The sequence below is a fragment of the Mytilus edulis genome, chromosome 9 (genome assembly GCF_963676685.1).
Source record: "Mytilus edulis chromosome 9, xbMytEdul2.2, whole genome shotgun sequence".
Classification (NCBI taxonomy): domain Eukaryota; kingdom Metazoa; phylum Mollusca; class Bivalvia; order Mytilida; family Mytilidae; genus Mytilus; species Mytilus edulis.
The window spans coordinates 70,574,128-70,587,734 of NC_092352.1; the positions used below are offsets into that span (position 1 = coordinate 70,574,128).

General features: G+C 31.8%; 1 protein-coding gene across 1 annotated transcript in view; it reads left to right on the forward strand.

The window, feature by feature from the left end:
* Nucleotides 1–13,607, forward strand: part of LOC139488936 (phosphatidate cytidylyltransferase, photoreceptor-specific-like) — a 34,669-nt gene continuing 21,062 nt past the window's right edge. The window contains exons 1-2 of the mRNA XM_071274919.1: nucleotides 1–161; nucleotides 10,135–10,277. Of these exons, the coding sequence (XP_071131020.1) occupies nucleotides 108–161; nucleotides 10,135–10,277 (197 nt within the window). The 5' untranslated portion in view covers nucleotides 1–107. The remainder of the gene's footprint in view (nucleotides 162–10,134; nucleotides 10,278–13,607) is intronic.

The window sequence follows — 13,607 nt, forward strand, 5'->3', positions numbered from 1 at the left end:
GCTCTCGTTTTCAACGAGACTAGCAGATGATATGCACATAACTAAATATAAAACACTTTAGACCTAATTCACTTTGTGATTTATTTGATCAGTTAAGTTGTGGCAAAATGTCAGAACTAAGACATAGAGTAAAAGATGGAGAAGTTAGCAGTTCAGATGAGGTGAGACATCAAACGTTTATTGTTCCTGTTACAACGTCCCAAAACATGACCACCTGAATCAAAAACATTGATGCAAAAAAATCAAAACAAACTATTTTGAACATGTTTTGAACTGAAACAATGCTTAATTAACATTTATAGTTGCAGTTGTGCATAACAAATGATGTTAACTTTATAAATTTTAATCAAGAAACTTGATCATGTTGATGGAAACTAGATTTTGGAATTACCATGATCATGTTTTTGCTCCAGGCAAATAAGTGTGGTAATTCCTAAAGACTATTCCTATATTTAAGACAGCTGTTGCATGGAACATCATAACTATAATGTATTTGTACATAGGATCATAAATAGATATTGATTCTATCATTCCTTGAGGTACATGCATTTTCGAAGGGAATATTTATGAGGGTGGAAAATGGGTAATACATTTGTATATAAATGTTGATGAAAATATCAAAATATAAAGCTGCGAAAACAGTAACTGCAAAAGTCCTTTTGCTATTTTATGATTTGTGTGGACCTTGAATCTGCAAATTGTCAAAATCTATCAAAAGAACATAAAAGCTAGGGTACTGCGCGCAACAACATACAGCTCATTGAAGGTTTCAGAATAGAATAAAGTACATTTGTACCTGTCATCCCAATAACTAAATTCAGTTAAGATTATTAATGTTGCATGCATAATAACATAGCTTTTTATTTCATGTTCTGCTTGATACAGATACATGTGTATAACTAATATTAGGATGGATATTTAGTGCCTGAAATGTGTTGTTTTTTTTTGTCATTCAGTAGTGGTTGTTTATCTTCCTCTAAATAAGTGCCATAGATCATGTAGATTGAGTTTGTTGTTTGTCTTTGTCTTTATAAATGGCTGAGCCATAGATTGAGTTTGTTGCTCATCTTTGTCTAAGTATTAAAGTGCCATGCATTGAGTTTATCTTTCAACTTCGTATATACAATTGCCGTAGATTTTGGTTTGTCAAATTAAAACTTATTGCTTGGTCCTGGAAAGAATGTGTCAAATATTCCTAGTTCCTGAAAAATGAATTAAACATGTCATAGGATGAAAGGTGCTGGTATTTTCAGAGTTGAGAAATCAGTATCAGAAGTGAGATAGTCATACATCAATGTACATATATACATATATACATGATAAACGAGTCTAAATTGAAAACTACATTCAAACCTATGATTGCGTTGGATAAAAACCGCAATTTTTATATGTGTGCATGTAAAACAAATTTCGTTGTAGAAGGGTCTAAAAACAGCACAAACAACATTTTCTGAAAGACCAAAAAAGTGAAAAAGTATATTTAAACAAAACGCATTTGACTAACAGGTCGAACAACTGATGTTCTTTAACCCTGCTGACTGCCATTGGTGATTGCCAAATAAAATTGATCACAAGATGTAACAAAATGGATCTTAATATAAATTTAATACTAAACAGAAAAAAATTAACTTGTGGCCACAATGTTATGCCACAAACATACGGTGTCAATATTTTTATATATACAATGTATGTAAACCTCTATTAGTCCAAATCAGAGGACTGTACTTAGTTTCAGTTACTTGTTCATAGCCTGTTTGACCATGTAAACTAGATGCTACCCTAATTTCATAATTTGCATGGAAAGAATATGTATTGAACCTTTCTTATCTATGGAATATATTATAATTTATTTATTTTATTTCCAGATAAATCAATAATATCTCAGGTTAAAATTTTTATATTTGAACATATATTTCAATAGACTTAGCCATTCATATTAAAAGAATAAATAATGGAAATTAATATCTGAAAAGTGACTTTAATTGTGAGATTAAAAGTCTGTTCTGATCCCCACAACATAGGCCACATTCATTATCTGCATGTAATTTTAATTTGTTTACATTTCGAATTCATATCAACAGATTATGAAAATTCCTATCAATTTATTTGTAAAATAAACAAACATATACTGACTAAGTTTTTTATTACAAATATATACATGTATGTGCATTTTGTACATGCAGATTTTATCTGCTAACAATTGGCATAATTAATTTTAGATTGTAGATTTAGTGTTTTTGACTCTCACTTTATTAACATGATTAATTAACATGTTTATGTCATTAAGGATTATATTAAACTAATCAACTAAATTCAAATATTTACTGTCAACTAACTATTGTTAAGTAAAACAAGTTTGTTACATCCAAAATACTTTCACACACAAAAAACACTTTTTAAGACATACATGACATACATGAACAAAATAAAAACGAAATCAGAGATCAAGCAATTATACATAAATGGTCCTTAGTTTTTATACGACCGCAAAATTTGAAAATTTTTTCGTCGTATATTGCTATCACGTTGGCGTCTGCGTCGTCGTCGTCGTCCGAATACTTTTAGTTTTCGCATTCTAACTTTAGTAAAAGTGAATAGAAATCTATGAAATTTTAACACAAGGTTTATGACCACAAAAGGAAGGTTGGGATTGATTTGGGGAGCTTTGGTCCCAATATTTTAGGAATTAGGGGCCAAAAAGGGGCCCAAATAAGCATTATTCTTGGTTTTCGCACAATAACTTTAGTTTAAGTAAATAGAAATCAATGAAATTTGAACACAATGTTTATGACACACATAAGAAAGGTTGGTATTGATTTTGGGAGTTTTGGTCACAACAGTTTAGGAATTAGGGGCCAAAAAGGGACCCAAATAAGCATTTTTCTTGGTTTTCGCACCATAACTTTAGTATAAGTAAATAGAAATCTATGAAATTTAAACACAAGGTTTATGACCATAAAAGGAAGGTTGGTATTGATTTTGGGAGTTTTGGTCCCAACAGTTTAGGAATAAAGGGCCCAAAGGGTCCAAAATTAAACTTTGTTTGATTTCATCAAAAATTGAATAATTGGGGTTCTTTGATATGCCGAATCTAACTGTGTATGTAGATTCTTAATTTTTGGTCCCGTTTTCAAATTGGTCTACATTAACCTTCTTGCTGCCGGAGGGACACATATGTCCAAACCGGCAGTGCCGGAGGGACACATATGTCCATGGATAAATTTATGCAAGCTTCTTATCAATGCTGTATCTCTTTCAATTAAAATACGGAAGAATAAACAGGGTTATGTTTTTCTCCAATTGGTCCCAAATGTAGTGGTCATTTTGTCGTGACGTCATATATCGAATGACGTTGTTGTTTGGCATGTTACGTCACAGACGTTGAGTTGTCGTATTTTCCGGCATATGAAATGCAACCTTGAAAAACGGTCGGCAGCAAGAGGGTTAAGGTCCAAAGGGTCCAAATTTAACTTAGTTTGATTTTAACAAAAATTCAATCCTTGGGGTTCTTTGATATGCTGAATCTAAAAATGTACTTAGATTTTTTATTATTTGCCCAGTTTTCAAGTTGGTCCAAATCGGGGTCCAAAATTAAACTTTGTTTGATTTCATCAAAAATTGAATAATTGGGGTTCTTTGATATGCCAAATCTAACTGTGTATGTAGATTCTTAATTTTTGGTCCTGTTTTAAAATTGGTCTACATTAAAGTCCAAAGGGTCCAAAATTAAACTAAGTTAGATTTTAACAAAAATTGAATTCTTGGGTCTCTTTGATATGCTGAATCTAAACATGTACTTAGATTTTTATACGACCGCAAAATTTGAAAAATTTTTCGTCGTATATTGCTATCACGTTGGCGTCGTCGTCGTCGTCCGAATACTTTTAGTTTTCGCACTCTAACTTTAGTAAAAGTGAATGGAAATCTATGAAATTTTAACACAAGGTTTATGACCACAAAAGGAAGGTTGGTATTGATTTTGGGAGTTTTGGTCCCAACATTTTAGGAATTAGGGGCCAAAAAGGGCCCAAATAAGCATTTTCGTGGTTTTCGCACTATAACTTTAGTTTAAGTTAATAGAAATCTATGAAATTTTGACACAAGGTTTATGACCACAAAAGAACGGTTGGGATATCGATTGATTTTGGGAGTTTTGGTTTTAACAGTTTAGGAATTAGGGGCCAAAAAAGGGCCCAAATAAGCATTATTCTTGGTTTCGCACAATAACTTTAGTTTAAGTAAATAGAAATCAATGAAATTTAAACACAATGTTAATGACTACAAAAGGAAGGTTGGTATTGATTTTGGGAGTTTAGGTCCCAACAGTTTAGGAATTAGGGGCCAAAAAGGGACCCAAATAAGCATTTTTCTTGGTTTTCGCACCATAACGTTAGTATAAGTAAATAGAAATCTATGAAATTTAAACACAAGGTTTATGACCATAAAAGGAAGGTTGGTATTGATTTTGGGAGTTTTGGTCCCAACAGAATAAGGGGCCCAAAGGGTCCAAAATTAAACTTTGTTTGATTTCATCAAAATTGAATAATTGGGGTTCTTTGATATGCCGAATCTAACTGTCATGACTGTGTATGTAGATTCTTAACTTTTGGTCCCGTTTTCTAATTGGTCTACATTAAGGTCCAAAGGGTCCAAAATTAAACTTAGTTTGATTTTGACAAAAAATGAATCAGTTAGGTTCTTTGATAAGCTGAATCTAAAAATGTACTTAGATTCTTGATTATTGGCCCAGTTTTCAAGTTGGTCCAAATCGGGGTCCAAAATTAAACTCTTTTTTTTGTTTGATTTCATCAAAAATTGAATAAATGGGGTTCTTTGATATACCAAATCTAACTGTGTATGTAGATTCTTCATTTTTGGTCCTGTTTTCAAATTGGTCTACACTAAAGTCCAAAGGGTCCAAAATTAAACTTAGTCTGATTTTAACAAAAATTGAAATCTTGGGGTTCTTTGATATGCTGAATCCAAAAATGTACTTAGATTTTTTATTATGGGCCCAGTTTTCAAGTTGGTCCAAATCAGGATCTAAAATTATTATATTAAGTATTGTGCAATAGCAAGTCTTTTCAATTGCACAGTATTGCGCAATGGCAAGAAATATCTAATTGCACAATATTGTGAAATAGCAATTTTTTTTTTAATTAGAGTTATCTTTCTTTGTCCAGAATAGTAAGCAAGAAATATCTAATTGCAAAATATTGTGCAATAGCAAGATTTTTTTTTGATTGGAGTTATCTTTCTTTGTCCAGAATCAACTTAAATCTTTGTTATATACAATATACAATGTATATCCACTTTTTACTACCAACTGATAAATTACAATAATCTTTACCATTCAGTGATAACAAGCAGTTTTTTTACATCTTAATATTTTATGATGTATTTAAATGAGTAGTTATTGTTGCAAACTCCATTAGAAATTTTAATTGAGATTAGTTTTGGAATAAGGGAAAGGGGGATGTGATTAAAAAAATTGGGTTCAATTTTTCTCATTTGAAATTTCATAAATAAAAAAGAAAATTTCTTCAAACATTTTTTTGAGAGGATTAATATTCAACAGCATAGTGAATTGCTCTAAGAGAAAACAAAAATTTTAAGTTCATTAGAACACATTCATTCTGTGTCAGAAACCTATGCTGTGTCAACTATTTAATCACAATCCAAATTTAGAGCTGAATCCAGCTTGAAAGTTGTGTCCATACTTGCCCCAACTGTTCAGGGTTCAACCTCTGCGGTCGTATAAAGCTACGCCCTGCGGAGCATCTGGTTGATTATGGGCCCAGTTTTCAAGTTGGTCCAAATCAGGATCCAAAATTATTATATTAAGTATTGTGCAATAGCAAGAAATTTTCAATTGCACAGTATTCAGCAATAGCAAGAAATCTTCAATTGCACAGTATTCAGCAATAGCAAGAAATCTTCAATTGCACAGTATTGTGCAATAGCAAGAAATCTTCAATTGCACAGTATTGTGCAATAGCAAATATTTTCAATTGCACAGTATTGCACAATAGCAAGAAATATCTAATTGCACAATATTGTGCAATAGCAAGAAAATCCAATTGGATTTCAATTGGAGTTATCTTTCTTTGTCCAGAATAGTAGTTGAATCAACTTAAATCATTGTTTTATACAATATACAATGTATATTCACTTTTACTACCAACTGATAGATTAAAACAATCTTTACCATTCAGTAATAACAAGCACTTTTTTACATTTTAATATTTTATGATGAATTTAAATGAGTAGTTATTGTTGCAAACTTCATTAGAAATTTGAATTGAGATCAGTTTTGAAATAAGGGAAAGGGGGATGTGAAAAAAAAATTGGGGGGTCAATTTTTTTCATTTCAGATTTCATAAATAAAAAGAAAATTTCTTCAAACATTTTTTGGAGAGGATTAATATTCAACAGCATAGTGAATTGCTCAAAGGCAAAAAAAAATTTTAAGTTCATTAGACCACATTCATTCTGTGTCAGAAACCTATGCTGTGTCAACTATTTAATCACAATCCAAATTTAGAGCTGAATCCAGCTTGAATGTTGTGTCCATACTTGCCCCAACCGTTCAGGGTTCAACCTCTGCGGTCGTATAAAGCTGCGCCCTGTGGAGCATCTGGTTTTATTTTCAAGAGGAAAACAAAATGTACCAGTTGTGTTGTATCCCACTATGACTACATGTACGAAATGACTGCTTTTCTTTCATTCATACATGTATTTAATAAGTTTAGAAAATGAGAGTTTTCAATTTTACATAGATCTTACAAAAACAAATTGGTCATGTTGGTTATGATTTATAATACTTATAAGCATGATAACATTAAACATGTTTAACACATTCTTTTTGGAGTATTTCAAAAAAGAGGTAAAAGATATATAATATATATTTAAACTCATAAGCATGATACATTGTAAGTAGAAAACAAACTGACAATGCTTTGCATTTTCTATGTTCATGATGATCAGTGGACTGTGAAATTTGAGTAAAAACTCAAATTTGTTAGATATTCAGTGTTCCAGCTAGGATTTCAAAAGGGCAGGGTGCAAATCCTGAAAAAGGGCATTTAATGTGTGATATGATAAAATGAAAACGGCATGTTTTAATAAAGATATTAATCAAACATTGTGTTTATTTGTTAAAATCACTGGTTATACAAGAACAACATCATTAGCCCATATAGAACTCTATCTTTCTACTTTTTAGGCTGAAAAAATGGTCAAGCAGCTTGTCACACAAGTTTTTAAATCATTGCTTGGCACAGTTGAGCTTTATATATATGTAGTATGTTTTGAAAGGTGTCCTGCTTCATTCTGTTTCTATGGTCTGACACACTTTACCAGTTACCTATAATAGGATCAGATATGACAATGTTCAGTAGTTTTGGTCATATTCAGTTCCATGTTGGTTTCTGTAACGTGGAAGTCAGGGGCGTAGCTAGAAAGAAACGATGTGGAAGCAACTATCGCCGAGCGGAACGAGGCGAAAAATGTTTGGGACCCTATTGTGCAGATTTTTTTTTTTTCGGTTTTCGGTCATAGGACGGTTAAAAGAGGAGCTATATGTAGATAAAAATTTATGAATGTAAAACTATTAATAAATCTTCTGCATATAGTAATACATAAACAACACATATTTGTGATACAGAATTTACTAAAAATTGTCCAAAATCTGCTCTTCGGGTCTGGGCAGAAATAAACTTCTCTATTACTTTGTCAACATTCACACTGAATCCCGATGAATACGCAGTAATGCTATGTAACTTTCGTTGTACATTGTTGATCGTACATTTGTTTTCAATTACATACGTAGTACCGTGACTGATAGATCTCAGGGCCATCATGGCATGGTAGCACTCGCGAGATGTTATAAACCAGCGTACGTGTTCGGCATCGAGCGACCTCCCAATTGAATTCGTCAAAATTACATGCTAGGTCAGTTTCGTATGTTTCAGACAATATTGAGATTTGTTCGTTTGTGATATTTCCTATAACACGATGAAGCAGAAACAGCACAAAGAAGCGATTTTCTGATAACTTGACGCGACTCCACTCTCCAGTTGCCTTATCATATGGTCTATGAACGCAAAAAATAATGAGACTTTCCAATACTGTTTTGGCGTGGTTGCAGGGTGATTGGCTCCGGTAGTCTGTCAACCACATCGCCTCGGCATATTTTCAACGATATCGAAGGGATCTGATAATTCTAATGCTGATTGGTACATCTCATTCCAAACTGATGAACTGTACACTGTAAAAAGTGCTCTAAAACTACATATCTAAGTGACTGAGTATTACAAATTCAAAAGTAAAAATCTTGTAAAAGATACAAGTAACCTTCCGATTTTGTCATAATCTCCAAAAAAAAAAATATTTTGAAACCAAATGTCATATCAATTAAAAAAGTGACAACATAAGTGTTTCCTTTAACATTCAATTTATAAATTTTTATTTTGCCATTTTTTTTTTTTTTGGCATGCCGAATCAATGTGCACGCAACTTCGGAGCTACGATCTTTTTCTGAATGAACAGATTCATCCACACTTGTAACTAGGTTGTCAAACTAATATCCCGGATAGACGGAAAAGACACCAACAGTCTCCGATTCCGATTGACCAACTCATCTCTCTCTCTTCTGCTTTTTTTTTTTTTTGTGAAAACGACGTGGATGCACGTGCTGTCGTGCCTCCGGGTAGCTACGCCCCTGGAAGTTACTATTTTTAGCAGTTATCACTAAGTAACTAGTACATGTATACATACAATGACATGTAAAACAAATACATGAAAGGCTGATGTAAGATACATTTTAAAAGTGCAATAACTATGATATCTAATGAATTTTAAATATCTAATTTAAAAGTATTTGTATTTTATTTTTATTTCACACAGTATTTTATTTTTAATTTCACACATATGTCATTGTATGTGTGTATTTTTAATTATATATATGAATGATTGATAGGATTTTAATTTTTTTAAATACTAGAATTAACATGATTATAGTTTAATTTTAATAATGAGTTGGGCTAAAAATATATTAGTTTTAGAATTAAATAGTGCTTAACGCCTTCAGTACTGACATTGACTTATAACATAAACTTTTCTTAAAGTATGGTAAATCATCTGTTAATCATGTAAATAATTTTAGATATTATTATACATTTATATGCATGCACATGTATTAAGAAGGTTTGTCAGGCAAATAAAGCTCCCCAGGTATTTAAGTGAGGTATACACCATTGACTTTCAAACTTTTGGGTTAATCCAGTTAATTGGCTTCAGCTCTACCTAATCTATATTAAATTTATTTATAAATTATTATTTGCATTTCACGAAAGAAACATGGAAAATAACAAAAAAAATGAACTGTGGAGTCATTTATTTTCAAGGGTACCAATTTTACTGGTTTGAGTAAAAACTTGCAAATTTGAACATTTGAATTTGTGGTTCCCCTGTACCCTTTGAAATCCACGAAAGTTGATATCCAACGAATATTAATGAATCCACAGTAGTTTTAAAAGACAAAATAAATTGTATTTATATTTTAGGCCTGTATTGGTGACTGACAAACTAATTCAAAAAATTATTTATTTGATACACTTCAATCATGTCAATCATTGAAATGAAATTATTGCACCGCTGGTAAATTATCACATTGTCATTGGTTTAACTCCGTCACATGGTGACCGCTATGAGACCGTATGGGGTTAGTAAATTAAATAGGGGGTTCATGACGCGTTCATGGTGACGTCATCTATTAATGTTGTTGTGTTTCATTGGTTTTTTTTCAACAAAATGCAACAAAAAATGTAGTGTGCGATAAATTCGTTATACGGTTAACTACTGACCCCCTACGGATCCATAGAGGGTGATATTGATTACAGTCAATACCATCCTGATTCCTAACCATTAACCATTAGCCACTAGTCTTATGCCGCAGACTAGGAAAAGTTTTTCAACTTGTAACTTTTTGCAAAATTTTTAAGACACTTAAAAGGGAAATGTATGAATATTGGTCTTCCAACTAGCTGTCAGAAAAGATTTTGTTGCAGACTGTGATAAATGTTTTATATTTTATAATTTATATATACTATTTTTTTGTAATTTTATTTTTAGAAGCCTCCACCTCAAAGTAACCCTGAATCAGAAGATGATGAGCTGCCACCTGGTGCTGACCTGAGTACAACACGTCAGTTGTCACAATCATCAGACAAAACAACCGAAGCTTTAGATTCAGCTCTTAAAGGCCTCAACCCAAGGTAAAGTTTTTATTAGTCACTTAGTACCTCATCCTCTTTTAACTTTCTCTCTTAATATGAACTTCACCTTGTTCACCTAATAAGACAGAGGTCTATAGAATTCAAAACATAATGATATTCTGCACCTTGAGGCTAATAAGGGATAAGGGTGCTTTTTATGCCTCATTAAGGGCATTATGGTTCTGGTATGTGCGTCTGTTTGTTTGTCTGTCCATCCCGCTTAAGGTTAAAGTTTTTGGGCAAGGTAGTCTTTGATGAAGTTGATGTTCAATCAACTTGAAGCTTAGTGCACATGTTCCCTATAATATGATCTTTCTAATTTTAAGGCCAAATTAGAGTTTTTACCCCAATTTCACACTCCACTGAACATAGAAAATGATAGTGTGATTGGGGCATCAGGAATTGATAAATTCTACATGAAGATAACTTTTGTTATTTTCATCAATATTAAAAATTTACTTGTATAAAGATAAAAGTTATCTCTATTTTCTAAAAATAACTTCCTTCATCTTTCTGAATGATAAGTTGCAACTCACACTCTTTTAAGTGTGATAGTGATTAAGAAAAAAAGTGAAAAACAGATTTGTTTTTATTGTTTATTGAAACTTGTTACATTTGTCATCCTCATATCATCTAAGGAAATGTACTTTAGGCCAAATAAAAAAGTATGTGTGGTTCCAGTTACATCTGAAAAAAGTTAGGGTAGGCAGTAGGGATTTTTTTTTATTTTATGTTTTTTTTTTACATTGAGTCTATGGGAGCAACATTCTGACTTTAACAGTGCTTAATGAAAAATGACAATAAAATCTTTAGGGTAGGCTATTTTTAAGCCGAAAAAGTAGGGACGGTAGGGTTACTGGAACCACACATATATTTTTATTTGGCCCCTTTTTGGCCCAAAAATATAACAGTTTTACAAAATTGTTAAAATGTAAACTTTTAGTTATTTATTGGACAGATGAATGCTTCTGCTACATAAATATGGGCTGTTTTTGACAATACAATGCACTTATATCGGGTTGTAGCACCATCAAGTCATGCTAAATTACTGAAATCTTCAAAATTCTATCATTTTAGTTAAATTTTAGACGGTTTCCGTGTAAAACGAAAGTGGCCGCATTCGTGTTCATCCTTAATATTGCAATGTAAGTTGTATTTTATGATAATACATAACATATATAAAGGTTGTGGATGAACACGGATGCGGCCACTTTCATTTTTGACAAAAACAATCTGAAAAGTGACGTTTTTTGGCATATTTGAGAGATTTTTCATATTTGAGCTTCAATCGGATCGTTTTTAATGACTTAATCAGTTACAATCTTTCACATAAACTAATTGAATCAAGTGAAATAGACACTTAAATGTTTAAAAAGTGGTCAAAATCTTTCGTCAGATGAAACTGAAATTTGAGGCCAAAATGAGTCCTTACCGGACCTACTCCTTTCAAACATTGTTATATCAGATCTAGACAACATTCAAGTAATTACTATTGTATTGAAAATATATGATGGTAACACACACATGACACAGGACTGTTTGAATTGAAGATTTTAATATACATGAAGACCCCTTTGTGGCCTAGGGCTGTTTTCTGCTCTTTGGTCGTGTTGTTGCCTCTTTGACATATATTCCCCATTTCCATTCTGAATTTAATGAGTCATTTACTAAAAATTAAATCAGACTAAAGATATATTGCATCTTTTGTAATTATAATAATCTATACAGAGCATCATCATTACCATGCATAACCACCTCAGGTTGGAAACTTTGTTATAGAACTTGACATTTCATTGGAATAAAATAACATCATAACATTTAAATGTACCAGCAGCTTGATTTTATTGTGCATTTTCATGATTAAGATATAAAGTAATTACATGATGATGCAGGTAGCTAAATGTTTGTTACAACTATTAAGCAGACAATCATATTACATTTTGTACATTTTTCTTGTTAGCTGACTGTTGTATTGTTTAAATGATAAACTAATCTTCCTTGATGTAAATGTATAGGCTTGTTAATTAGTGCATTATGTCGTTGATGAATTAGTTTATTGATTCCTGCCAATTCAAAATGATGGAGAAGAAGATTTTGATTCATTTCAGATAAAAATATCATTTGTGCATTGATTATTGGAGTTTGACCTTTAATTAACCAAGGCCTATAAATGAAGGTGATTGAAGGTTTAATAACATGGTTAAAATATTTTGCTTTATGACCCTGTCCTATGATATATCTTGAATGTATCCCTAGCTTTTTGTGACCTTACTACAAATGTATATGGTTATGATGGTTATATAGATACCAGGACACGCGTTTCATCTACAAAAAGACTCATCAGTGACGCTCGAATCCAAAAAAGTTAAAAAGGCCAAATAAGGCCAACTAAAATTAATTAGTAGATTTTCATCCAAATTTTTGAAAAAAATGGGGCGGGTGGGAGGATTTTATTTTTTAAATTTTATTTCATATGAAACCCTCTTGTCACAAGTTCTTCGTACCGCGAGGTATAAACAAGTGTAAAATATATATTATAATATATTATGATAATAAGCTTACGTCATGTATATACATGTCGTATAAGGGACTATAAGGAATCATAATATATAATTTTTCAAACTCTTAAATAAATATCTAATTTGCAACCACTGTTATACATGTACATGTAAATTTGCCCCTTTAGAAACCTATTTATAGTAAACATCAAAAACGAAGAGAAATACTCTCTTCACTATACCTACACTAAATGTATTTTGCTTTCTAAGCAATTATTTGTAGTCCCCAGAAATTAAGAAAATGTACATCATGCATTGGTACAATTGTATGCCACACAAGTATTATGAGTACAGAATACAATGAAAACTCAGTGTTGAAAGTCATTATGATGTAAAACACGAACTTCACCAAAAACAAAGTTGTTGTTTAATGACTACATTGAGGGTATTGTGCCTGTTTGGATAGGGAGTGTTTGCTGTTTGTAAAAAAAAACGACAGTCATTGGTAAATCTAACGGCTTTCTATACATGCTATAATAAAATGTGTTTGTTTGTCGATTTTTTTGTTCATTATACGGCCATAAATCTAACAAGTTCGTGCTTGTGTCAATTTCTTTAATTCAGTGATGTTTTTTTGTACCAATTTGTTCAACGATTCTTGCGTTTTGGATATCATTCACAGTCGAAGTTTCCTGACACAGTCATAAATTAAAAAAAATATGTATAATCTACTGAATACTGGGCATACATCGAAAATATGATCTTTGACATCGATATAAAAGAACCAGATCAGCATTGCTTCAACAAACAACCAAAAAAGCTGTACTCTTAT